This window comes from Piliocolobus tephrosceles, chromosome 11, assembly GCF_002776525.5.
Source record: "Piliocolobus tephrosceles isolate RC106 chromosome 11, ASM277652v3, whole genome shotgun sequence".
Classification (NCBI taxonomy): domain Eukaryota; kingdom Metazoa; phylum Chordata; class Mammalia; order Primates; family Cercopithecidae; genus Piliocolobus; species Piliocolobus tephrosceles.
The window spans coordinates 87578025-87605823 of NC_045444.1; the positions used below are offsets into that span (position 1 = coordinate 87578025).

A 27799-nucleotide genomic window follows, 5' to 3' on the forward strand; every position below is an offset into this window, starting at 1 on the left:
ATGAATGCCCTGGTCTTTCTATTCTCAGAGACTATTTTTTGGTTGAGGCTTGACTACTTTTTGTTTTATTTTGTTTTGTTTTTGAGATGGAGTCTTGCTCTGTCACCCAGGCTAGAGTACAGTGGCATGATCTCGGCTCACTGCAACCTCTACCTCCAGGGTTCAAGTGATTCTCCTGCCTCAGCCTCCCGAGTAGCTGGGATTACAAGTGCGTGCTACCATGCCCAGCTAATTTTTGTATTTTTAGTAGAGACGCAGTTTCACCATGTTGGCCAGGCTGGTCTCAAACTCCTGACCTTAAGTCATCCACCTGCCTTGACCTCTCAAAGTGCTGGAATTATAGGCATGAGCCACTGAGCCCAGCCAAGGCTTGACTATTTTGATTTTAAATGACAAAAGAGATATTCTGGGCCAGGCAAGGTGGCTCATGCCTGTAATCCCAGCACTTTGGGAGGCCGAGGTGGGCGGATCACCTGAGGTCAGGAGTTCAAGACCAGCCTGGCCAACATGGTGAAACCCCATCTCTACTAAAAATACAAAAATTAGTTGGGTATGGTGGCTCACGCTTGTAGTCCCAGCTACTTGCGGGGCTGAGGCAGGAGAATCACTTGAATCCAGGAGGCAGAGGTTGCGGTGAGCTGAGATCGTGCCATTGCACTCCAGCCTGGGCAACAAGAGTGAAACTCTGTCTGAAAAAAAACAAGACAAAACAAAAAAACAAAAAAAAGAGATATTCTGGGTGTATAAGTTTCCTAGGGCTGCGGTAGCAAAGTAACACAAACTAGCAGGTTTAAAACAGTTTTTAAAATTTATTCTCCTAGTTCTGGAGGCCTAAGTCAGAAATCAAGATGTCGACAGGGTTGGTTCCTTTTAAGAGGCTCCGAGGAAGAATCTGTTTCATGCCTTTCCCCGCTGCTGGTGGGTGCAGGAATCCTCGGGGCTCCCTGTTTGTACATGCAGCACAGCAGTCTGCCTATGTTCCCTTCTCTGTGTCTAAATCTCCTTCTTATAAGGAGACAGTCACTGGATTAGGAATTAGGGCCCACCCTAATCCAGTGTGGCCTTATCTTTTTGTACGTGTGTGTGAGACAGTGTCTCACTACATCACCCAAGCTGGAGTGCAGTGGCACGATCTTGGCTCACTGCAACCTCTGCCTCCTGGGTTCAAGCAATCTTCCCACCTCGGCCTCCCAAGTAGCTGGGACTACAGGCACCCGCCACCATGTCTGGCTAATTTTTGTATCTTTTGTAGAGATGGGGTTTCGAAATGTTGCCCAGGCTAGTCTTGAACTCCTGGGCTCATGCGACCTGCCCACCTCAGCCTACCAAGTTCTGGGATTACAGGCGTGAGCAACTGCGCCTGGCCAGCGTGACCTCATCTTAATGAAATTTTATCTGCAAATGTCCTGTGTCCAAATAAGGTCACATTCTCATATTCCAGTTAGACATGAATTTTGGGGAAGAAGGGAGAACGCTATTCAACCAGTACACTAGATAGTTCTGGTTTACTAGAATTGTGAAGTCTATATAAGGAACTTATTCATTAAGGCACCAGTTAGTCCTAAAAACCCACAGCCCCAGAACTAGGAAAGCCAAGGGGGTCTCATCCCGTGCCCAACATCTTGGTCCTTTGAAGGTTCCACTTCTGCCGCATGAGCTGGGCTGAAGCAAACACCCCGTGCCAGACACAATCCGTACCTTTCTGGTGGAGGATTGATCATCTACTAATAAGGCAGGATCTGTCTGTTAAAATCTTTCATGTATTGGCTTAGAGATAAAAGGGTCAGTGCAATCCTGACTTACTGCTTGTTCATTATCATTGAATACTAGCCAGGAGCTAATAAATATGCTAGGGTGGCCACTTACCATTATAAGAAAACACTAGACATTTTATTTACCAGTTATAATTGCTACCTATAAAATAAGTATCTTATAAACTATTCAGGTTCATTACTAAACAACGATGGTACAAGAAAGCCTGTAGGCTTCAATAATGAGGAAAGCAATAGGGTAAATAACTTGTAATAAAGGCGAAAGAGTCAGAATAGCTTTTTGGATTAGATCCAATTTTGGCCAGACCGAAAGCTTTAGATAAACACTTTTAGGGTAGAGAGTCCACGAGAAGGAGGATAAGGCAGATGGTAATACTGAGTAATTTCTGTTTCTATGCCATTTTTATTTTCAGAATTTTAATTTTCTAATTAAATTTTCAAGTCAACATGTTTTGTATTAAAATTATTTTCCTTTACACCATAGTGTTGAAAGGTTTGCTGACTTCTAAAACATTCCTGTGTTCCCCTATTTGGCAAGCATATTCCAAGAGCCTAAATGTGCCAGCCTAAATGTGCCTATCACATAAATGTGATAGGCATAGATTAGGAAATAGTAACACCTATCACTCATTGAACACTTAGTGTGTTGCCAAAGATTGGTTTAAGTGCTTCACATAAACTTATTTGTGTAACCCTTGACACCTTCCTATGATGTGGTTACGGATAATTATCTTCAGTCTATGGGCGAGGAAAAAATGTGTAACATGTCTGAAGTTAATGCTGCTCAAAGATGGTGGAATCAAGGCTCCAACACCAATAGCCTGGGTCCTCTGCACTCAAACATTGCACCTCACAACCCTCTGGGTTTCTGAAAATAAAAAGGGTACAGATCTGGCCATTACGGGACTTGAACAGTTTCTAAACAGACAATTATTTTTGTTTTTATTTTTAGTGTGGTGGCATGATCACAGCTCACTGCAGCCTCAACCTCCTGGGCTCAAATGATCCTCTCACCTCAGCCTCTGGAGTAGCTGGGACCACAGGTGCATGCCACCACACCCGGCTAATTTTTAAATATTTTTGGTAGAGAGGGGGTCTTGCTATGTTGCCCAGGCTGGTCTCAAACCCCTGGGCTCAAGTGATCCTCCTCCTGCCTTGGCCTCCTAATGCGCTGGAATTAGAGGCGTGAACCACTGCACCAGGCCAACAGACAATTATGTGTGTTATCCTTTTGGGGTTTCTAAGTCATAGTGGAGTGAATGCAGCTTTGTGGATGCCCAGGCAATGCTTGAGCTGATTGTTCGTGGATGGGCATCTGCAGGTAGACAAGGGATTGGGTGTAGGGGCACGGCGGAAAGGGGTGAGGGCAGGGCAGCTGGGTGTGTTTGGGGCTTCAGGTCCTTTAGTGTTTGCAGTCTGGTCTGCGATGGCGATGTATTCGGAGACTTTGTGTTCCAGAACCAAATGCTTGGCCTTCTTACTGAAGATAATGACTGGGAGAATACTGACTGGTTTTGATTAGGGAAGTCATGAGCCACTGTGCATTTTGAAAAGCAAAATTTCCAAAAGGCAAAGCTTTTTGCTATTGCAACAAAATCTTGATTTTATAGGAAAAACAAAAGAAAGCAAGATTTACTTAACTGAAATAAACTGAAAGAAAAGTTGATAGAACTTTAAATTGTTAAGGGTGGGAAAGTTGGGGAAGAGCCAGCAGACTTCTGTGTCACAACCTCTTTCCAAGGACTCAACTCATAAACCATGCCATTAACTGGCTTCACGTTGAAGGGAGGCCTTTGGAATCAAGCCCACTGTGACTCCATCTATCAAATGGGAAATTATTTGGGAAAAGGTTTCTAAAGTGTCTCCATTTCCCACCACAGGGTCATGCTCTATCAGATTTCAGAAGAGGTGAGCAGATCAGAATTGAGGTCTTTTAAGTTTCTTTTGCAAGAGGAGATCTCCAAATGCAAACTGGATGATGACATGGTAAGACCTGGTATCTTACTGAGATTTAGTCCTGAGACTTGGTTAGCCAGGGGGCATGTCTGAGACCAAAGAGAGGGGGTATTTTGGTAAAAGCAACCTGGATTCTCACTTTTTGACTAGAAGAAGAAAGTTGTCAGCACGAGTGTTACAGATGTGATTCTTCTATACTGAAGTGCTGCTCATGTTAATTACTGGGAGCAAGGCAGAGTCAGGGGCCGGGAGAAGGAGGCTGGTTGTGCAGATGCAGCCCAGCCTGAGACCCAGCAAGAGCTGGGAAAGACAGCGGTGAGTCTGAGACATTTCCTCCACTTCTGCAGTCCCCGAAACGACCTGGGACCTGGAACTCTGTGTGTATATTGTGTTTGTGTGTGGTGTGTCTGTGTTTTGTGTCTCTGTGTGTTGTGTGTCTCTGTGTGTGTTTTGCATGTCTGTGTGTTGTATGTGCCTCTCTGTGTCTGTGTGTGCCTTTCTCTGTGTATAGTGTGTGTCTGTATTTGTGTGTGATATGTGTATCTCTGTGTGTCTCTGTATAAGTGGTATGTGTGTCTGTGTATCTCTGTGTCTGTGTGTGTGTGTTCTCTGTGTGGTATGTGTCTGTGTGTTGTGTAGTGTGTATTGTATTTATGCCCCATGTGTGTATCACTGAGTACAGTCTGTGTGTGTTGTGTGTGTATCTGTATAAGTGTGAATGTGCATGTGGTGTCTGTGTGTATGTACGTGTCTGTGTGTCTGCATGTACTCAGGTCTGGAGAGGCAATGCTGGGGGTGAGGCCATCCCCAGGGCATCACCATGGTGACCGGGCTGCTCTCTCAGGCTGTTTTACAGTCCTAAAGTAATGCATTCGCAGGAGATTTGAGCACAGGGCCTGGGGACTGGGTGACATCTGACATGGCTTCTCCTTTATCCTCTCATTTCTGTCTTTCTGGGCCAGAAAACATGGAATCGCTTCCCTAGTAGCCTGCTGGCTGTGAGAGACCAGCAGAAGCTGTCAGAAACTTGGGAAGCAAGGACAGGTCCTTGGTTGGAGAAAGTGGAAGTAAAAAAGAAAAACATCTAATCTAAAAACCAGTAGGGCTCAATCCAGATTCCCAACTTTATTTCTCCTCCTCTTAGAACCTGCTGGATATTTTCATAGAGATGGAGAAGAGGGTCATCCTGGGAGAAGGAAAGTTGGACATCCTGAAAAGAGTCTGTGCCCAAGTCAACAAGAGGCTGCTGAAGATAATCAATGACTATGAAGAATTCAGCAGAGGTAGAAACAACCTGACAGCCGGGAATCGGCAAAACCTACTCTAAAATTGAAACTGACAAATCTCTCCATGTCACAGTTGTTTCTAATCAAATATTGTTGGGGGTTTCCTCTTTTAATTCAGAGAGAACAAGGAGCCTTGAAGGAAGTCCTGATGAAGGTTCAAATGGTAATGCTTGGAGATACATTTTCAAGATTTAGTTAATTTACTCTCTGGTACCTGCGTGTGTCCTCCCCACAGCCTTCTACCACAGGCACATCTTAATGTGCCTGCTCTACTTTTTTTTTTTTTTTTTTTGAGACAGAGTCTTACTTTGTTGCCCAGGCTGGAGAGCAGTGGCACCATCTCGGCTCACTGCAACCTCCACCTCCTGGGTTCAAGCAATTCTCCTGCCTCAGCCTCCTGAGAAGCTGGAATTACAGGCGCACACCACCATGCTCAGCTAATTTTGTATTTTTATTAGAGATGGGGTTTCACCATGTTGGCCTGGCTGGTCTCAAACTCCTGACCTCGGGCGATTCGCCCGCCTTGGCCTCCCAAAGTGCTGGGATTACAGGCGTGAGCCACTGCGCTCGGCCGCACCTGCTCTCCTAAGACCTGCAGCCCAGGCTGGCAAGTTTGAAACAGGTGCAGAGTGAGTCAGTCATAAGTAATTTAACATCATTTTTTCTATGTGACTTTTTTTTCTCCTTGATGTGCTGCTCATGTTATGCACTGAGTAGCTGGATTTAAATTATGTTTCATAATTTCCTTGGTTAAGTCACTTCCTCTGTCAAGACCTTCTACACTAATCAACTCCTTTCAACTTCCTTTCACTTTTTCTACCTGGGTAAGCGAGGCTGAACCGAGAGAGAACTCTCAATGATCTCCTCCGAAATTTTGATTAATCAAATATTCTTTTGTTGTTGTTGTTGTTGTTGTTGTTTTGAGACAGTGTCTCACTTTGTCCCCCAGGCTGGAATGCAGTGGCGCAATCTTGGCTCACCACAGCCTCTACCTCCTGGACTCAAAAGATCCTCTTGCTTCAACCCCCTGAGTAGCTGGGACCACAGCACAAGTCACCATGCCTGGCTAATTTTTGTATTCTTGTAGAGATGGGGTTTCGCTATGTTGCCCAGGCTGGTCTTAAACTCCTGAGCTCAAGCCATCTGCCTACCTGGGCCTCCCAAAGTGCTGGGACTATAGGCAATTAATAAAGTATTCTTTCTGATTAGAAAAATTATATATACTCATTGAAGATGATTTTAAATTCAGATAAATTTTTATAAGTCCAAGAACGCCATCGCTCCATTAATACTGATTATATTTTAATTGTATTTTTACCTTGGCTCTTTGTGGTGTGTGTGTATAAAATACATTTTGGATCATTCAAATGTATTTTAAAGATTAATGTCCACGCAGGCTGTCCTTCCCTTTCCTCCCTGCCTGCTGAGCAGGGAAGAAAGAATATTTCCTTAAGAATATTTTAAGAATATTTTAAGGCCTTAAGAATATTTTAAGGAGTAAAGTACTAAATCATTAATTCATCCTGAGCTAGTGGCTTTATTAATGAGTATCTCACAAATACCATAAAAATTCAACCTGGCCATGTGGAGCAATATAAATTATGGCATTTCTTGGTATGCTTTCCTCTTTGGCGAGGAGACAATTTGATCTTATGTTTCCAGAAGCATGTTAATTGCCCTGCTTGCAGAATCTCTCTGGGTTGAAAGGAGATTCTATTTATGGCCGTCTGTGAATTTTCATTTCATTTCATTTATTTATTTGAGACAGAGTCTCACTCTGTCGCCCAGGCTGCAATGCAGTGGTGGTAGGATCTCAGCTCACTGCAGCCTCCACCTCCCGAGTTCAAGTGACTCTCCTGCCTCAGCCTCCTGAGCAGCTGGGACTACAGGTGCCTACCACCATGCCCGGCTAATTTTTTTCGTATTTTTAGTAGAGACAGGGTTTCACCATGTTGGCCAGGCTGCTCTCAAACTCCTGATCTCAAGTTATCTTCCCATCTTGGCCTCCCAAAGTGCTGGGATTACAGGCGTGAGCCACTGTGCCCAGCTTGAATTTTCATCTTAAAAAAGACCTTATGTTGTCCTATGTGCTACATATTTCATTACCAGTGTACCTTTCCTGCCATGTCTCATTCTACATGTATCTCTGTTATTTGCAGGGGAGGAGTTGTGTGGGCTAATGACAATCTCGGACTCTCCAAGAGAACAGGATAGTGAATCACAGGTAGATGGAAACCTCCAAATCCTTTTTCTTTTTACATTACAGATTCTAGTTGCTTAATTTGTTAGCTTTTTTTTTTTTTTTAGCTGCCAGATAAACCGATAAGTGGCAGAAACTTGCTGAAAATTTTGAGAACTGTAGAAAAAATTCACAAAAAAATAAGTTAAAAATATGACTTAATTTTTAAAACGTGACTCCTTCAGTTTTCTGTGCATTCAAATTTTATTTTAAGACCCGAGATGAAGATACTGGAATAGTTAGAGGGTAGAGGGGGTAAGAAGCCTCCTACCAAATCTTCTAGCAGCCGTGCCAGCCTGGATGGGGGAGTGGTTTGGAGAGTCTAGCAGGAATGGAAAAAGCAAAGCCTTTTCATTTGACTTAACATTTCAAAAACGCTTCTCCTTTGTGATTAGGTGTAAGCAGCAAACTCTCATAACCTAGCCATCTTTGGGTTTTCATCTCAGTGAACCAGCAGAAACATGTACTTTTTAGGCATCATAACTTCTCTTTATGTAACCAACCATCCACCAAATATATCCCGACTTATTAGCCCATTTGCTCATCCTCATGGTAAGAAGAAGAGGAAATCCTGAATATCTGAAGTAGGCATGGGAGAGCCTGGTGTGGGCTTCTGAGAAAATTACCAGACCTCTTTCATCTGAAAGTCAAGGATTAACCCAAGTAATGTGGTACTTTCTAAGCAATATAGCATGCTGCAAGCATTGTCCCCACTGAACAGCTAAAAACACCGTCTTAGTGTCTTAGTAAATCTTAGTATCTTTTTCCTTTTTTAATGTTTTATTGAGACAGGGGTCTTGCTACGTTGCCAAGCCAGGCCTCGAACTCCTGGCCTCAAGCAGTTCTCCTGCCTTGGCCTCCCAAAGTCTGGGATTATAGGTGCTAGCCACCATGCCTGGTCAAATCTTAGTGTCTTAATATCTCAGTAAATACACTTAATATGCTTAATAAATACTTAGCACACTTAATAGTAAATAATACAAGCTTAACACATTTGGTACAAACTTAATCAAATAGTTAATATCTTAGAGTTAATATATTAAGATAACAGGTTACTTGCCCAAAGTCATAAGGTGAAGTAGAGGCAGGAACTGGGCTTCCTAGCCTGGAGCCCTTTTCTCTACCTCAAGGGGCTACGTGAACCTCCAACTAAATGCTGAGTATCTCAGCACTGAAACAGCCCTAGGAGAATGAATAGGACACAGGGCCATCCCTGGCAGGTACTGTCAGATACTACAGTTTGGATACCATAACCTACAGTGTAGCCAGGACCTGCCTGACCAGCCCGTCTCTTCCCAGCAGCCACCGTGGTCCTGAGAGCTGAGTTAAGCCATCACCTTTAAAATCCTGGGACCACACTGTGCAATGCATGAATGGGAGACCCTCAGCTGTTAGCCACGAAGCACAGATGAGTTCAGTAGACAGCCAAGAGAATCACAAGGTTATGGCGTGGGGGCAACCAAAGACATTCAGTAACTCTTGATTGAGCTCTCATAAGTTAATACACCGTAGTCCCTGGCACAGATGTTATCGACCTCAAGGAGTTTTCTTTATAGTATGGGAAGCAGACATGAGAACAAACAATAATACAATATGATGACAACAATATTAACATATGTGCAAAGTGCTCAGGAGGCCCAGGTATTGGGAAACTGACTTTACAATGATGGGGCAGAAGTCTGAGGGGTCCTGTGTGAAGGAAATAGGTAGAAACTAGTTCTTCAAGGAAACGACCCCAAGTTGGGGTGGTGCAATGGAAAGCAAGTCCTCTTTCTAGGGAGTTGTTTGTTTACATCTCTAGTGTTTGACCCACAGAGTCAGCTCCTGGGTTGGGATTTTGTTTTCCAGACTTTGGACAAAGTTTACCAAATGAAAAGCAAACCTCGGGGATACTGTCTGATCATCAACAACTACGATTTTACAAAAGCACGGGAGAAAGTGCCCAAACTTCACAGCATTAGGGACAGGAATGGAACACAATTGGACGCAGGTACAGTAGAACCCAAAAGAGAAAAGTGAAATATTTCTTATGCCTATTTTTTTTTTTAAATCAAAAGGGAGAGAACAAAAGCTATACCAAAAGGGCCATGTTTCAAGAAAATGGATTTAAACATATTTCCCTGTGGAGGTAAAGAACATTCTTATACATTTGTCAGTTTCCTGCTTTTTAAAAAATTAATCTTTTAAATAGAAGCAATGTATGTATAAATATGAAATATCAAATCTTACTAAAAGACACAATGAAAAGCAGTAATAAGTTTTGTTTTTAATTCAGCTAACTGCATAGTGCTTCTGTGGAATGCATTAAGCAATGAAATTGCTATAGTATCAAAGCTCTTATAGAGGCTGCATTTTTACAGGTTGGGCTGTTAAGTGCAGCAGAAATTGTGGGTTCTTAACAGAAACAGCATTTTCAAGTATTAAATATTAAACTGGTTAGCAGTTCTTTTGCTCAGCGTATTTAAGCTAAGATCAAGAACCTACAAGTTAAATGAAAAAACAATTTGTAGTATGTGAATATGAAAAGTGACTACAACAACAAAAAATAAAAATCATCCATCACCATTGATTGAGATATTAATAATTTTGATTTGATCAAAGAACTTTTGAAAATAGTGTTCATCAGGCATAACATCAATTATTGTTTTGTTTTGCAAATGGAGGTAAGTTTAGAAAATTAATGTAGACTGATTATAATCATCAGGACTCTGTAATGGTCCCTAGTAACATTATTTTTTTTTTTTTGAGACAGAGTCTCACTCTGTTGCCCAGGCTGGAGCCTCCACTTCCCGAGTTCAAGTGATTCTCCTGCGTCAGCCTCCCAAGTAGCTGGGATTACAGGCACACACCACCACACCCGGCTATTTTTTTGTATTTTTAGTAGAGATGGGGTTTTGCCATATTGGCCAGGCTGGTCTTGAACTCCTGACCTCAAGTGATCCTCCTGCCTCGGCCTCCCAAAGTGCTAGGATTACAGGTGTGAGCCACTACACCTGGCCCATGTTAACATTTGATTTGTTAACATTTGATTATTTAAGCAAATCTAAGCCTTTAAAAAGGCACAGAGACTGGCCAGGCGCGGTGGCTCAAGCCTGTAATCCCAGCACTTTGGGAGGCCGAGACGGCCAGATCACTAGGTCAGGAGATCGAGACCATCCTGGCTAACACGGTGAAACCCCGTCTCTACTAAAAAAAAAATACAAAAAACTAGCCGGGCGAGGTGGCAGGCGCCTGTAGTCCCAGCCACTCGGGAGGCTGAGGCAGGAGAATGGCGTGAACCCGGGAGGCGGAGCTTGCAGTGAGCTGAGGTCCGGCCACTGCACTCCAGCCTGGGCGACAGAGCGAGACTCCGTCTCAAAAAAGAAAAAAAAAAAGGCACGGAGATTAAGTCCATTGATGACATCATTCATCATTATGTGCTTGGTATTGAAAAAAACATTTCGAGCCCTTGATTTGTATTATTTTAAAATTAAAACATTTCTATTAAAATAACACTTGCTTCTCTTTCTGGCAGTTCATTTTCTTATAACTGGCCCATGATTGACTAGTCTCTGGTAGGCATTCGAGTCTGTGTGTCCTGCTTTTTCTGTTCCTGTTCTTATGTTTTATGCTAAATGAGTAAAAGTAGGAGACCCCGCTGCAGAAGTCATTTCTCCTGAGAGACTCCCTTCTGTCCTGCTTCAGTGCCTTGAGACTCACTTTACAGTCATTTTTTAAATCAACATTCCACATTTCCAAAGGATCAGAACTTTTTCACAGAACCAACACACTGTATTAGTCTTGCCAAAGTGCTTCCAAATCAACAATTGCATTTCAGTTTTTGTTTGTTCTATTCCTAATGCTAGACTGACTTTTTTTGTTTTAGACAGTCTCACTCTATTGCCCAGGCTGGAGTACAATACCATGATCTTGGCTCACCACAACCTCTGCCTCCCAGGTTCAAGCAATTCTCCTGCCTCAGTCTGCCAAGTAGCTGGGGTTATAGGCATGGGCCGCCACACCCATACCCAGTTAATTGTATTCAGTAGAGATGGGTTTTACTATGTTGGTCAGGCTGGTCTCGAACTCCTGACCTCAGGTGATCCACTCGCCTCGGCCTCCCAAAGTGCTGGGATTATAGGTGTGAGCCACTGCACCTGGCTGAGACTGTCTTTTAACTGATGGCTTATGTTTAGCTGTAATGTGCTGACAGGGACAAAAATGCTGGAGAAGGAATAAAAAAGGAATAATCCAACAAGGATCAAGAGAACAGGAATGGAGACAATAGCTAATGAAAGGTTTCCAACAATTTGGGGGAGTTGAAACAAAAGAGTAGAGGTAATCGACTTAACAGAGAAAGCTACAACCTAACTGATAACAGAGGGGAACACAGAAAAGAGGCAAGCCTATTTACCCCACAGAATCCTGGACAAATTCAGCAATTGGAGGTACAAAGTGTAGGTGAGGCAATGAGCAGAAAACAGGAAGATTCTTTAAAGCCTATACAATCCTCAGATTCATACCTCCCTCTCATAGAGGCAGCAACTATTCTTATTCTACCATCATAAGGAACAGGAAGTTTGTTTTCTCATAAAATTGAACCAGAGAAACTCTACACTTGGGTGTACCAGGCCCAGCAAAGGAAGCAATGAAGCATTTTACTGAACACAGAGAGACTGAAGAAAACCTACTGGTGGCGTGGAGTCAGATCTCTAAACCAACTTGGTTCCAAGAACACTGGCAGCAGATACAGATTTACCTCTGGAGCAGCTGAAAGCTCTAGCTAAAATGCATAGAGATAATGACATCTGGAGGTTTCCTAATGCAATGATCAGGTCTCCAACCATCATCTTGCTATGAAGTCCATCAGTGAACAAACCACATCCACAAACACAGAGCTTTCAGTTGACTTTTTAATGGACTAATTAGTCAATTTATGAATGGACAACCAAAGGTCAGCAGGCGTTTGAAGAAAGCCTCTAATACAAAAGAGAGGCAGCTGGGTATGGTGGCTCACGCCTGTAATCCCAGCACTTTGGGAGGCCGAGGCAGGCGAATCGCCTGAGGTCAGGAGTTCAAGACCAGCCTGACCAACATGGTGAAACCCATCTCTACTAAAAATACAAAAATTAGCTGGATGTGATGGCAGGTACCTGTAATCCCAGCTGCTACAGAGGCTGAGGCAAAAGAATTGCTTGAACCTGGGAGGTGGAGGTTGCAGTGAGCCAAGATCGCACCACTGCACTCTAGCCTGGGTGACAGAGCAAGACTCTGTCTCAAATAAATAAATAAATAAATAAATAAATGGCAATGCAAACAACAAGAAAAACATGAAACAGAATATGAATGAAACAAAGATAATGTTGAGAAAAAAGCAAGCTTTTTTTATTGCTTAATATTGGTATTTAATGTTCTTAGAGAGTTAAAGTTCCATAAAAGAACAAGATGTTATGAAACAGGGACAGAACAAGAAAGACTCCTTGAAAATTAAAAATAGGAGCACTAAAATGAAAAATTCAATAAAGTAGAAGACAAAGTCTTAGAAAGTAGGATAAAAAGACAAAAATAGAAAATAGGAGCAAAAGATAAGAAAATTTGAAGCTGAATCAAGGATGTCCAATTTTTGACAATAAGAGTTCCAGAAAGAAAGGACAGAGAAAGAGGAAATGGAACTTTCCAAGAATGAAATGACACAATCTCCAGATTGAAAGGGTATAATGGATTAAGAATCACTTCCAAACATATCATACCCTAGAAGCTTCTGGAAAGAGAAAAAAGCCAAATATGTAAAGTATCAGGAATGAAAAGGTCTTCTCTCTAGCAACACTGAAAGCTAAGATTATGAAGAAAGGCATTCGGAATTCTGAGGAAAAATGCTTTTGGAAATAGAACTCTATGAAGTAAAGACTCATACAAGGGCTCAAAAAATGTACTCCTCGTGGTTATGCTCCAGCAAAGGAAACTAATAATAAAGAGGAAGTCATCGATGGAGGAAACAGAGAATCTACTATGGAAGAGACAGAGAGATGTCCCAGGAGAAGATAAATTCATCTGGCCTACAGAACAGCCAGTTGGTATTACAGCAGAAGGATGCAGTGCTCTGGATGGAAAGTTTTCCAGGAAGAAATAAAAATGAGTCAGACAAGTAGCCTGAAAATGTTGAAAGATTTTGGCCAGATCCATTAGAGCACTTGGAGAAGAAAATAGTGTTAAGCATATAGGAAACAAAGCAGACGAAAAAATAATACAATTACTAATTCCAGGAAAGGCAAAAAGGTTAATAAGGAAACATAATGAAAGAACATTATGTTTACATAGTCTTAATAATAGAAATATTACTATGGGCCGGAGGTGGTGGCTCATGCCTACAATCGCAGCACTTTGGGAGGCCATGGTGTGTGGTCACTTGAGGCTAGGAGTTCGTGACCAGCCTGGCCAACATGGTGAAACCCTGTCTCTACTAAAAATACAAAAATTAGCTGGGTATGGTGGTGCGTGCCTGTAGTCCCACCTACTCGGGAGGCTGAGGCAGGAGAATTGCTTGAACCTGGGAGGCAGAAGTTGCAGTGAGCTGAGATTGTGCCACTGCACTCTAGCCTGGGTGACAGAGTGAGACCTTTTCTAAAAAAAAAAAAAAATTAAAAAAATAAAAATATTACTGTGGAGTAATATTTTTTGTAAATAATATTGTATCAGGAATGAAAAGGTCTTCTCTCTAGCAACCAAATTGTAAATAATTGTGTAAGAGCACCAAATGCTTATTCTCCATAATAAGAACTCAATGCGAAAGTCTAAAATTTATAAATGAGTAATTAGCAGTGTACCCAAATTCATTACAAAATGGAGGTTAATGTGAAAAAAGAGTGGTTAAAAACTGAAAGTGGTTGCCTTCATGGAATGTGACTAGGTAACAGGGAGGGATAGAGAGGGGATAACCTATTGTAAAAGGTCTTTTAGTTCTATTTTATTAATGCATGTATTTTATTTTGTTAAACATAAATAATTTTGAGAAGGTTTAGGATAAAATAAGTTGGATCTTCTATTAAAAAATTGTTTTGTTTTTTCTGATTATGTAAATAATATAGTCATTTTTAAAACTGGTTCAGTAGTAAGCCTAAATGATAACTTACTCATCTTGTAAACTAGTTTAGTAGAGAAAACAGACCAACAGTAACTCTCTGCTTTCTCATTTGCCCCAGGGTTTGAGAATGTTTTTAGCTGGTGGCAATAAATATTCGAAGCCTACAGAATCCAGCTACAAACATAGAGGGTTTTGCTCTTGAATTTCTGGTTCAAATCCTTTATTTATTTATTTATTTATTTATTTTTTATTTTACTTTAAGTTCTAAGGTACATGTGCACAACGTGCAGGTTTGTTACATATGTATACATCTGCCATGTTGGTGTGCTGCACCCATTAACTCGTCATTTACATTAGGTATATCTCCTAATGCTATCCTTCCCCTCCCCCCACCCCACAACTGGCCCTGGTGTGCAATGTTCCCCTTCCTGTGTCCAAGTGTTCTCATTGTTCAATTCCCACCTATGAGTGAGAACATGCAGTGTTTGGTTTTCTGTGCTTGTGATAGTTTGCTGAGAATGATGGTTTCCAGCTTCATCCATGTCCCTACAAAGGACATGAACTCATTCTTTTTTATGGCTGCATAGTATTTCATGGTGTATATGTGCCACATTTTCTTAATCCAGTCTATCATTGATGGACATTTCTTATCTATCAATGTTATGCCCACTGTGCTCTCCAGCTCTGGTCTGTGAATTACTGTGGTATAATGTAACTGTTCAAATTTCACTTTTCAGAGGCTTTGACCGCGACCTTTGAAGAGCTTCATTTTGAGATCAAGCACCACAATGACTGCACAGTAGAGAAAATCTATAAGATTTTGAAAACCTACCAACTCATGGACCACAGTAACAAGGATTGCTTTATCTGCTGTATCCTCTCCCATGGAGACAAGGGCATCATCTATGGCACTGATGGACAGGAGGCCCCCATCTATGAGCTGACATCTCAGTTCACTGGTTTGAAGTGCCCTTCCCTTGCTGGAAAACCCAAAGTGTTTTTTATTCAGGCTTGTCAGGGGGATAACTATCAGAAAGGTATACCTGTTGAGACTGATTCAGAGGAGCAACTCTATTTGGAAATGGATTTATCATCACCTCAAACGAGATATATCCCGGATGAAGCTGACTTTCTGCTGGGGATGGCCACTGTGAATAACTGTGTGTCCTACCGAAACCCTGCAGAGGGAACCTGGTACATCCAGTCACTTTGCCAGAGCCTGAGAGAACGATGTCCTCGGTAAGTTTTGCCTACTCAGCCCACCTCACTGTTACACTACCTTCCCCTTCTACTCCATCACCACTACTATCTACTCACATTCAGAGACTATTAGAAAGTGATATGTGGTTTAGATGACATCAACAGGTCAGAGAACTGTGCAAGGGGAATGGTTTCCATTCATCTCTAGATGTCTAGCTGTGGATCACATAGCTGTACTTCCCAGGTCAGTTACAAAGTGGGAGAGTGGCAAGTGTTAACATCCTTAGTTTATAGATGGAAAAGCTGAGATGTTTTATTCCTTTATTCAGCACCTCAAAGGACAATCAGTGTGTCACAGAGCAGGAAAGACTGGTAAAGTCATATAGTCCAGCTCTCTGTCTTTAGGCCAAAACATGAGTGAGCCAATTCAACTAGTTTTGGAAATCTTCCAAAGAAGGCAGTAACCCAATTCAATGTTTAACATCCTCCAACTCTGTCAAAAGTTCTATAAGAGCAAACCATCCTTAAAAACTCTTGGTGCATTATGGGAAATAAACAGCAGGTTCCTTTTAGCCCTGTATTTCATGTTTTGAGTATATGAAGAGTGAGAATTTCCCACAACTTAGATCATGAATCTAACTTAGATTTTGTAACTTAGATCATGAATCCTGCAAGGTTTCCAGGGCTAGCTCCGAGGTAGAAGAAGAGGTTGCCTAACAAAAACGCTAAGAGATCCTGGTGAGAAGAAGGTAGGAGTAGCTGCAGGAGACACTGTACTTTCACTTGCCTTAAGTTTAGTTGCATCAAAGATGAATCCACAGATGCAATGTCAATTTGAGGCAGAGAGTATTGGGGGGGCATTGAAGCAACTGTGGGAGCCAAGTAACATGGAGAAGAGTAAGATATGCACAGGTCAGGAGAGAAAGAAATCAACTCTAATATTGACACTGAGGTTTCTGATGGTCAAAAGAGTTCCTGAATAAACCAAAAGTAAGTTATTAAGCTCTGAGACAACGCATTTACCAGGAAAGTTGGGGTAGGTCTTGGTTTAGCACCTTATTGTTTCAAATGACTGATATTTTGAGAGAAAGAACTACAGAACTATCTCTGAGCACAGCAGAGGAGACAGTTCATCAGTTGCTTTCCCCCACAGATAGTCACAATGTTATGTGATGTCTTTCAGAGGCGATGATATTCTCACCATCCTGACTGAAGTGAACTATGAAGTAAGCAACAAGGATGACAAAAAAAACATGGGGAAACAGATGCCACAGCCAACTTTCACACTAAGAAAAAAACTTGTCTTCCCTTCTGATTGATAGTGCTATTTAGATATATAACACTATGTTTATTTACTAATTTTCTAATTAGTTAATTTATTAGTATTTTGCACTTTTTTGTAAGAGCTAAAGTTAATAGGATATTAACAACAATAACACTGTCTCCTTTTTCTTATGCCTAGGGCTTTGGTAATGTTTTTACCTGGTGGCAATAAATACTAGATGCCTGCAAAATCCAGCTATGAATATAGCTGGATTTTGATTCAAATTATTATCAACATTAAGCTCACTGTTAATATTCTATTAACTTTAATTCTTTCTTAAAGTCAGATTCTACACTACCACATCAAAAAATATTAGAAAAACTATGGTGGCTCATGTCTATGATCCCAGCACTTCGGGAGGTTGAAGTGGGGGGATTACTTGAACCCAAGAGGTCAAGGCTGCAGTGAGCCATATTCACACCACTGCACTCCAGCCTGGGCGACAGAGTGAGACCCCGTCTCAGCCTGGGCAACAGAGTGAGACCCCCGCCTCGAAAAACAATTTTATTTTTTTGAGACGGAGTCTCGCTCTGTCGCCCAGGCTGGAGTTGCAGTGGCGCGATCTCGGCTCACTGCAACCTCTGCCTCCTGGGTTCACGCCATTCTCCTGCCTCAGCCTCCCAAGTAGCTGGGACTACAGGCGCCCGCCACCATGCCTGGCTAATTTTTTGTATTTTTCAGTAGAGACGGGGTTTCACCATGTTAGCTAGGATGGTCTCGATCTCCTGACCTCATGATCTGCCCGCCTTGGCCTCCCAATGTGCTGGGATTACAAATGTGAGCCACCATGCCCGGCCAAAAATTTTTTTTTTAATAAAACAAAATTTTGTTGAAATCTTTTAAACATTCAAATTATTTTACAAATTTTACATAATTTATCCCCAAACTTGCTTTTTGCCTTCTTATTGCTTTCATGATTTATATATGCTTGGCTAACTATATTTGCTTTTTGCTAACAATGCTGTGAGGTCTTTTTATGCATTTGCATTTGCTCTTTCATCTCTGCTTGGATTATTTTAAATCGTTAGGAATTAAGTTATCTTTAAAATTTAAGTATCTTTTTTCAAAAATATTTTTTAATAGAATAAAGTATAATTTGATCTTATTGCTCCTTGGAGATTTTTTTGTGTTTGATTTTGGTTTCTGCCAATGACGTCTCACAGGTGGAAAACATCTGGACCACAGACATGTTCTACTTGAGTCTCCCATGATTGACACACACAGTTGTATTTTTAAAATTTGTTGTCAACGTTTAAAAATTAGGAGATATCACATAAAAACCAGGATACCTTCTTTGAAAAAAATCATAATATCTGACAATATTGACCTCATGCTTTTGCATGGCAAAGGTCTGAGAAGCACCTTCTTCAGATGGGACAGTGCTCTGCAGGTCATTCTTCTCTACCCGTTGTGCCCCAGCCCTGCCCAAGCCCCTCTACTGAGGCTGCTGTCAGTTGTCACTTACCACTGTGCTTATGCAATTGTTTTCCTTGTGTCTAGCCCACTTCACTTATTTATGTTGCCTGCCCTGTGGGTGTCTGAATTCTGGTGATGGTCCAGAGAAGGTGGTAAGAATCATCAGAAATCCTTCCTAAGTCATAGGTTAGGGAACATGATTGAGAGGTAGGGAAGTAGGGGGCATGGGTATGAGAGAAAAAGGTTTTAGAATAAAATCAACACATCATCTTTTTTTGCTACCTAAATGCCCCAGGGGACAAAGGTACACCCCCCCCCTCCAAATATAGTAAAAGTTCAATAGGAAGAAGGCCTTCAAATCTATTTCTTTCCTAGGAAATACATAAAGGTGGAAGAAAAATAGTACAAAACTCAGAGAAAGCTCAGCTCCCAGTACAGAGAGCATCATTTTTCAATGAAGCGTCCGTGATAAGCTGTGAAATTCAGATGAGAATTCAAACATTTTCAGCCACTCAGAAGAGAGCAAAAATAGAGTCAGAGCAACCCAAGAACTAAACTCATTATACACATGTTCTTAAGAAAACCCTCCCAGGAGTTTCCTGGGCCTACAGAAATGGTGTGCCAACCATCTTCAACAATGGAGAGCAACTTTATGTTCATGATTCTTGTCTTTTCTTGCTACTATCTTCCACAGTGTCAGAATCATCCTTAGAAACAGTAATAGAGGCCAATCTCCCAGAACATTCTTCATACATTTCTTCATTCTTGGAAATTACCTTTTGCCTGTAAAAAGAAAGGAAAGATGTATCAGTGTCAACTCAAAAGCTAGAAAGGGTATAGGCTATTTGGGGTGCGGGGAGAGCAGTGTGCCTTTGTTCCTTCACCACAGCAGTCTCTCACTCATTACTTCCAGTGTTTTTGAATTTAGTGAGGTATGGTGTTCAGGTGACTGAAGTCCTGTATGAGGAATTTTCTACTAAATCAATGCAATAAATAACTTTCCTCTGTTAAAGTATTGACCAAAATTTATTTTAATGATTTAAGATGCAGCTTCAGGTAACAGTACACCTTCTGATCCAAAGCTGATTTCCATAGGAACCAGAAGCAGCTGCATGTAATGGTAAGACCATCAGACTCCCAGGGGAGATGGATTTAAAAACCACCCTCAGTCATAGAACTGAGCAAACCTCTGAATGGGAGAAGCGTAGACACAGCTCCACTCCACCTCAAGTGAACTATCTGGCTTTGTGTCGCTGGCCTACAGTGACATACCTCCCTCCTGAAAATGCCTGTGCCTTGACATAACTAGGGAGCACTTGGTCTATCTTCCTAACCCATTCCTCACTCAAACTCCTTCCCACTCCTTAAGAGAACTCAGCCATGTCTTTTTCAGCAGCAGCCGCACTTCAGATGAATGTTCTCTTCCATCAGGATCTGTATGGTGTACTTATACTTTTCTTCAGTTTCAGCACACTTGGTTTGAAGCATTTTCTCCAGATTTCCCACTGTAGCTTTCTGAAAGACAAACATTTTAAAGCCATTTTCCCCAACCCAGAGCCATCCAGGGCAGAGCTATACGGCAGAGCTGGACAGAGACCTGGGTTCTTCCCCCAAACCCCATCCCCACTCCAGCAGGGACTCACCTCTTTTTGGAGTTCCAACTGGGTATAGTAGAGGTTTGTGTTAAGTGACTCTAGGATGAGGGCTTGTGCATGCAATTCTTCCTCCATGACCTGCATAAGAAGAAGTTGTTGCAGGACATCATGCCGATGTCTATTTATTTAGTCTCTTCTCCAGGGCACCTGGACTGTAATGCAAGGGAGCAACTTGAGCTACTTTTGCATCACTCATGGCCACTCACACCCTGTCAGTCCTACCTTCTCTTTGTCTCACTCACGTATATCCTTCTCTTCAGCCTCACCAGAGCTCACATGAATGGTTACAATGACAATCAGTTATTCATTCACTAAGCAAGTCTTTATTAAATACCTACTACTAATTCCAACTATATGACACTCTGGAAAAGGCAAAACTATAGAGACAGAAAAAAGATTAGTGGTTTCTAGGGATTTGGAGGGCAAGGGAGGGATGAATAGGTGGGGGAGAGGGCACTTTTAGGGCAGTGAAACCATTCTGTATGACACTATAATGGTGGCTACATGACATGATATATTAGGCAAAACCTACAGAATGTACAACACAAAGAGCCCTAATGTAAACTATGGACTTTAGTTAATAAGAATGCATCCACAGTGGCTCATCAACTGCAACTAATGTGGCACCCCAATGTAAGATACTACTAATAAAGGAAATTAGTGGTGGGGTGGGGTGGGGTAGTATATGGGAACTCTCTGTACTTTCTGCTCAATTTTTCTGTAAACCTAAAACTGCTCTAAAAAGTAGCGTCTTGAAACAAACACACAAACAAACTTCCACTAAAGAATGAATAGAAGCCTGTGCAAAGGTCCTTAGAATGCAAAATGCTCATTGTGTTTGAGGACCCAAAGGAACACCAATATGGCTGGAATAGAGACAGTAAGGATAGAGGGCCATGGTGAGGAAATACAGGGGAGCCTGGTGGCATCTGAGAGGACAAGGTAACCTAAGAACAATGGGGACCCATTGAAGGGCGTTAAGCAGAGAAGTGAATGCACATATCTCACTTGCTTATATTATGCTCCAGGGGATGGACTGGAGGGGCAAGAGGGAAAGCAACAGAACTAAGGAGGAGAATACTACAGTCGTGCAGCTGAGAAATAATGGACTAGGGTAAGGTGACAACAGAGTTGGAGGGACGTGGATGAATGTGGAATATGTTATAGAGGATTGGCTGAGGCTGCTGGGTTGAATTAGGGAGAGTGAAAGGAAAGAAGAAATCAAGGATGACTTCAGGTCTAGGCTTAGAACAGCTGAGGGAGTTGACAATTCGGGGGCTAAATCTCTGGTGGATAATTGAGAGTGTGGAGCTGGGCATGTTAATTTTGAGGTGCCTGTATGTCACTTATGCTGAAATGTCAAATGGGCAGTTGGATGTACAAGCCTGGAGCTCAGGAGAGAGGTAAAGCTGGAGGTATCAACCCAAGTTATCAGCACAGAGATGGCTTTTACATCTGTGTGAACAGATGAGCTCTCCAAAGGAAAAACGGGAGATAAAGAAGAGAAGTGGGGCCTGGGAACCAGCCTCAAAATACTCCAGGACTTAGAAATTAGGTGGGAGAACAATGGGGTGCCATTGAAGGGTTTTAAGCAGAGTTCTAGTTCTAGTAAAGAAGATTGAGAAGGTGTGACCAATGAGGTGAAGGAAATGCCAGAAGCCCATGAAAGCTAAGAGAGGTGAATGTTGCAAGGAGAGAGTGATCAATTGAACCTGATACTGCTCATGTCAAGTGAGGTGAAGCATTCTTTGGATTTGGAAACTCAGAAGTTACCTGTGATTTTAACAAGAGCAGTTTCCATGGCTGGGATGGGAGCAGAAGTCAGGTTGAGGTGTAAATGGGAGATGACCCTTCCAATAGGTTCTGCCTCCCGTCATTTTGACTCTTCAGACTCCCCTTCACATTGCTGCCACAGTTGTTTTCCCAAATAATACTCTCCTCCTCAAAAATCTCCAGTGGCATCCCATTTGGAGAAAAGCAAGTGTTGGGGCAGGGAGCGGAGCCCTTAAATAGGGTGGCATCTAAGAAGGTGGCATTTGAATAAAGACCAGGATGAGGAAAGGAAGGAAGTCATGTGGATATCTGGGAAAGAGCTTTTCAGGAAGAGAGAATATCAAAGCCCCCAAGGTAGGAGCATCCTGGCTTGTTAATTAAACAGCAAGGAGGCAAGTGCCTCTGGGGTGGAGTGATGGAGGGAAGAAATAGAAAGAGACGCGGTTAGAGGAAGGAACCACCAGCAAGGAGCAGGTAGAGCAATCCCCAGAGCCAATACAGGGCTGGGAACAGTTCATGGTCCCACCAGGCAGAGTAGAAAATCCTTCTCATACAGAGGATGTGGTGTCGAGTACTCAGAGGGTATTACCTCAACAGTGGAGGAAAATTAGTTCCACACTAAAGACTGCTTTAGTTCTGCCCAACAAAGCTTAAAAAGCAAGGCTCAAAAGGATCAAACTGTTTCCAAGCAACTTAACTACATCCCAGGGCAAAGCTCAAGATTATCTAAAGGAATATAAAAATATTCAGCACCCAACAAGGTAAATAGCACAATGGCTGACATCCAAGCCAAACTTACCGGGTATGCAAACAAGGAAGTATGACCATAAATGAGGAGAAAAATCAATGAAGAGAAACAGACCCAGACATGACACAAATGACAGAATTAGTAGACAAGCTCATTAAAATAGTTATTATAATACACTGGGTATATCTTCCTCCAAAACCCATTTCTTGAACTTGTAGGACACCACAGTCTGTTTACCTTTCAATGATGCTGAAGCCCTGCCTGGGCTCTAAGATAGAATTCATTTATAATGCCTTTATAATGACTAATATTTTCTCAAACATGTCCATTCTGGATCCAAGTCAAATTCTCAGTGATGGAAGAATTACACATCACCTTGTGGATTTGAACAGCTCCTCTTCAGTTGTCTCCCACAGATTGCCATAATTTGTCCCAGAATAGAGTCCCTGAGGAAGTCATCATGTGTGAGGTACACTAAGAGTTTAAGGAGGGGCTTGGTGACAGAGTTCCAAAGGAGACAGTTTTATACTTTTCAGAGCTCAAAGGGAAGAACTTGGTGTTTTATAACTGAAAGATCATTTGTGGTTTGAACCTTGCTAGAAATGAAAGTCATTCAGCATTGAAGATCACATAGTATATTGCTGATCTATTTGTTCAAATCAGACTTTAAAAAAGATGCACTGGCTTTATTTTACAGATAATTTCAAAAATTCTTTTTAACTTACTGAATCCAGTAAACTCAGCTTAAGGTCTTCCGTTTCTTATTGGTTTTGGAGAAATTACCATTGATTCCATTATACTGACAGCCTGTTATTTTACTGGTGTATTTGTAATATACCAAGTCCACAGGAAAGGAAGAAAAAGCTTACCTTTTTGTTTTTTCTCAGCTCTTCTAATTGCAAGGTATCACTTTGATGTTGTTTCAAGAGCTCCTAAAAACAATTTTATTAGGAAAAGGTTAGCACTGTGGTTCTGGCACATCTTCTAGGGAGTTAAGAAAGCCAGGCTAGGATTCAGGAATATAATATTCACCAAAGTTTAGACACTACTATAATGAAGCACACATTATAAACTAGTGACATGACATGTTGAAGTTAATGAAAATCTTACTTAAGTTCAACCTTATCACACTGACAAATATTAAAAAGAAATTATATTTTCATCAAAAGCTTTTGTTAAGTCAGTGTATAGATTCGATACTCTTAAGAATTAATCTCTCCACAGATTGATCTTTATAGTCAATGAAATCCCAGTCAAAGTATCAGCAAGTTTCCTTGATAAGCTAATTCTAAATTGACAAGCTAGTTCTAACATTTATGAAAAAATACAAAGAATGCAGAAAGGCAAAATAATCTTGAAAAACAATAGCAAAGCTAGATAACCTTTGCTACCCGATTTCAAACTTCAGTAGTCAAGACAATGTGTTGTTAACCTAAGTACAGAAAAATACTCAAACAGAATGGAGAGTCCTATACCCCCAAATACAACAAAGACACTGTATTAATCTGATCTCACATTTCTATGAAGAACTACCTGAGAGACTGGGTAATTTATAAAGAAAAGAGGTTTAGGGCAGAGGTTCCAAGATGGTCAAACAGGAACAGCTCCAGTCTACAGCTCCCAGCATGAGTGATGCAGAAGACGGGGGATTTCTGCATTTCCAACTGAGGTACCGGGTTCATCTCACTGGGGCTTGTTGGACAGTGGGTGCAGGACAGTGGGTGCAGCCCATGGACTGGGAACCGAAGCAGGGCCAGGCATCACCTCACCTGGGAAGTGCAAGGGGTCAGGGAATTCCCTTTCCTAGTCAAGGGAAGCTGTGACAGACAGCACCTGGAAAATAGGGTCACTCCCACCTTAATACTGCACTTTTCCAATGGTCTTAGCAAACAGCATACCAGGAGATTATATCCTGCACCTGGCTGGTAGGGTCCCATGCCCACGGAGCCTTGCTCACTGCTAGCACAGCAGTCTGAGATCGAGCTGCAAGGTGGCAGTGAGGCTGGGGGAGGGATGCCCACCATTGCTGAGGCTTGTGTAGGTAAACAAAGCAGTTGGGAAGCTTGAACTAGGTGGAGCCCACCGGAGCTCAAGGAGGCCTGCATGCCTCTGTAGACTCTACCTCTGGGGGCAGGGCATAGCTGAACAAAAGGCAGTAGAAACTTCTGCACACTTAAATGTCCCTGTCTGACAGCTTTGAAGAGAGTAGTGGTTCTCCCAGCATGGAATTTTGAGATCTGAGAACGGACAGACTGCTTCCTCAAGTTGGTCCCTGACCCCCGAGTAGCCTAACTGGGAGGCACCTCCCAGTAGGGGCTGACTGACACCTCATACAGCCAGCTGCCTCTCTGAGACAAAGCTTCTAGAGGAACTGTCAGGCAGCAACATTTGCCATTCTGCAATATCTGTGGTTCTACAGCCTCTGCTGGTGATACCCAGGCAAACAGGGTCTGGAGTGGACCTCCAGCAAACTCCAACAGACTTTCAGCAGAGGGTCCTAACTGTTAGAAGGAAAACTAACAAACAGAAAGGACATCCACACCAAAACATTATCTGTACATCACCATCACCAAAGACCAATGGTAGATAAAACCACAAAGATGGGGAGAAACCAGGCAGAAAAGCTGAAAATTCTAAAAATCAGAGCACCTCTTCTCCTCCAAAGGAATGCAGCTCCTTGCCAGCAACAGAACAAAGCTGAACAGAGAATGACTTTGACGAGTTGAGAGAAGAAGGCTTCAGATGATCACCAATAACAAACTTCTACGAACTAAAGGAGGATGTTCAAACCCATTGCAAACAAGCTAAAAACCTTGAAAAAAGATTGAAAGAATGGCTAACTAGTATAAACAGTTGAGAGAAGACCTTAAATGACCCGATGGAGATGAAAACCGTGGCATGAGAACTACATGATGCATGCACAAGCTTCAGTAGCTGATTTGATCAACTGGAAGAAAGGGTATCAGTGAATGAAGATCAAATGAATGAAAGGAAGTGAGAAGAGAAGTTTAGAGAGAAAAGAGTAAAAAGAAATGAACAAAGCCTCCAAGAAATATGGGACTAGGTGAAAAGACCAAATCTGCATCTGATTGGTGTACCTGAAAGTGATGAAGAGAATGGAACCAAGATGGAAAACACTCTTCAGGATATTATCCAGGAGAACTTTCCCAACCTAGCAAGGCAGGCCAACATTCAAATTCAGGAAATACAGAGTACACCACAAAGATACTCCTCGAGAAGAGCAGCTCTAGGACACAAAATTGTCAGATTCACCAAAGTTGGAATGAAGGAAAAAATGTTAAGGGCAGCCAGAGAGAAAGGTCGGGTTACCCACAAAGGGAAGCCCATCAGACTAATGGCAGATCTCTCAGCAGAAACCCTGCAAGCCAGAAGAGAGTGGGTGCCAATATTCAACATTCTTAAAGAAAAGAAATTTCAACCCAGAATTTCATATCCAGCCAAACTAACCTTCATAAGTAAAGGAGAAATAAAATCTTTTATAGACAAGCAAATGCTGAGAGATTTTGTCACCACCAAGCCTGCCTTACAAGAGCTCCTGAAAAAAGCACTAAACATGGAAAGGAACAACTGGTACCAGCCACTGCAAAAACATGCCAAATTGTAAAGACCACTGATGCTAGGAAGAAACTGCATCAACTAATGAGCAAAATAAGCAGCTAACGTCATAACGACAGGATCAAATTCACACATAACAATATTAACCTTAAATGTAAATGGGCTAAGTGCTCCAATTAAAAGACACAGACTGGCAAATTGGATAAAGAGTCAAGACCCATCAGTGTGCTGCGTTCAAGAGACCCATCTCACATGCAGAGACACATAGGCTCAAAATAAAGGGATGGAGGAAGATCTACCAAGCAAATGGAAAACAAAAAAAGGCAGGGGTTGAAATCCTAGTCTCTGATAAAACAGACTTTAAACCAACAAAGATCAAAAGAGACAAAGAAGGCCATTACTTAATGGTAAAGGGATCAATTCAACAAGAAGAGCTAACTATCTAAATATATATACACCCAATACAGGAGCAACCAGATTCATAAAGCAAGTCCTTAGAAACCTACAAAGAGACTTAGACTCCCACACAATAATAATGGGAGACTTTAGCACTCTACTGTCAACATTAGATAGATCAATCAGACAGAAAGTTAACAGGATATCCAGGAATTAAACTCAGCTCTGCACCAAGCACACCTAATAGACATCTACAGAACTCTCCACCCCAAATCTGAGAAGAATATTTATTCTTCTCAGCACCACATTGCACTTATTCCAAAATTGACCACATAGTTGGAAGTAAAGCACTCCTCAGCAAATGTAAAAGAACACAAATTATAACAAACTATTTCTCAGACCACAGTGCAATCAAACTAGAACTCAGGATTAAGAAACTCACTCAAAACCGCTCAACTACATAGAAACTGAACAACCTGCTCCTGAATGACTACTGGGTACATAACGAAATGAAGGCAGAAATAAAGATGTTCTTTGAAACCAATGAGAACAAAGACACAACATACCAGAATCTCTGGGACACATTTAAAGCAGTGTGTAGAGGGAAATTTACAGCACTAAATGCCCACAACAGAAAGCAGGAAAGATCTAAAATTGACACCCTAACATCACAATGAAAAGATCTAGAGAAGCAAGAGCAAACACATTCAAAAGCAAGCAAAAGGCAAGAAATAACTAAGATCAGAGCAGAATGGAAGGAGATAGAGACACACACACAAAAAAAAACTTCAAAAAATCAATGAATCCAGGAGCTGGTTTTTTGAAAAGATCAACAAAGTTGATAGACTACTAGCAAGACTACTAGCAAGAGAAGAGAGAAGAATCAAATAGAGCCAATTAAAAATGATAAAGGGGATATGATCACTTATCCAACAGAGATACAAACTACCATCAGAGAATACTATAAACACCTCTATGCAAATAAACTAGAAAATCTAGAAGAAATGGATAAATTCCTGGACACATACACCCTTCCAAGACTAAACAAGGAAGAAGTTGAATCCCTGAATAGACCAATAACAGGCCCTGAAATAGAGGCAATAATTAAGAGCCTACCACCCAAAAAAAGTCCAGGACCAGACAGATTCACAGCTGAATTCCACCAGAGGTACAAAGAGGAACTGGTACCATTCCTTCTGAAACTATTCCAATCAATAGAAAAAAAGGGAATCCTCCCTAACTCATTTTATGGGGCCAACACATTCCTGATACCAAAGCCTGGCAGAGACACAAGAAAAAAAAGGAGAATTTTAGACCAATATCCCTGATTAACATCAATGCAAAAATCCTCAATAAAATACTGGCAAACTGAATCCAGCAGCACATCAAAAAGCTTAT

The 27799-nt window shown here is 41.7% G+C and overlaps 2 protein-coding genes across 10 annotated transcripts in view; one reads left to right on the top strand and one right to left on the bottom strand.

Moving 5' to 3' along the window:
• Nucleotides 1-17265, top strand: part of CASP8 (caspase 8) — a 59194-nt gene extending 41929 nt beyond the window's left edge. For 6 of the 9 annotated variants that reach the window (XM_023218867.2, XM_023218861.3, XM_023218812.2 and 3 more), the window contains 7 exons: nucleotides 3653-3758; nucleotides 4873-5011; nucleotides 5133-5177; nucleotides 7174-7238; nucleotides 9102-9243; nucleotides 15051-15552; nucleotides 16697-17265. In XM_023218867.2, the coding sequence (XP_023074635.1) occupies nucleotides 3653-3758; nucleotides 4873-5011; nucleotides 5133-5177; nucleotides 7174-7238; nucleotides 9102-9243; nucleotides 15051-15552; nucleotides 16697-16832 (1135 nt within the window). In that variant the 3' untranslated portion in view covers nucleotides 16833-17265. Of the gene's footprint in view, nucleotides 1-3652; nucleotides 3759-4872; nucleotides 5012-5132; nucleotides 5178-7173; nucleotides 7239-9101; nucleotides 9382-15050; nucleotides 15553-16696 lie in introns of those variants that run through there. The other 3 variants (XM_023218822.2, XM_023218876.2, XR_002733052.2) reach the window with 2 other exon arrangements.
• Nucleotides 17266-18602: 1337 nt separating this feature from the next.
• Nucleotides 18603-27799, bottom strand: part of FLACC1 (flagellum associated containing coiled-coil domains 1) — a 59175-nt gene continuing 49978 nt past the window's right edge. The window contains exons 15-18 of the mRNA XM_026454565.2: nucleotides 23299-23361; nucleotides 19897-19986; nucleotides 19659-19768; nucleotides 18603-19036 (exon numbers count right to left, since the gene is read on the bottom strand). Of these exons, the coding sequence (XP_026310350.1) occupies nucleotides 18910-19036; nucleotides 19659-19768; nucleotides 19897-19986; nucleotides 23299-23361 (390 nt within the window). The 3' untranslated portion in view covers nucleotides 18603-18909. The remainder of the gene's footprint in view (nucleotides 19037-19658; nucleotides 19769-19896; nucleotides 19987-23298; nucleotides 23362-27799) is intronic.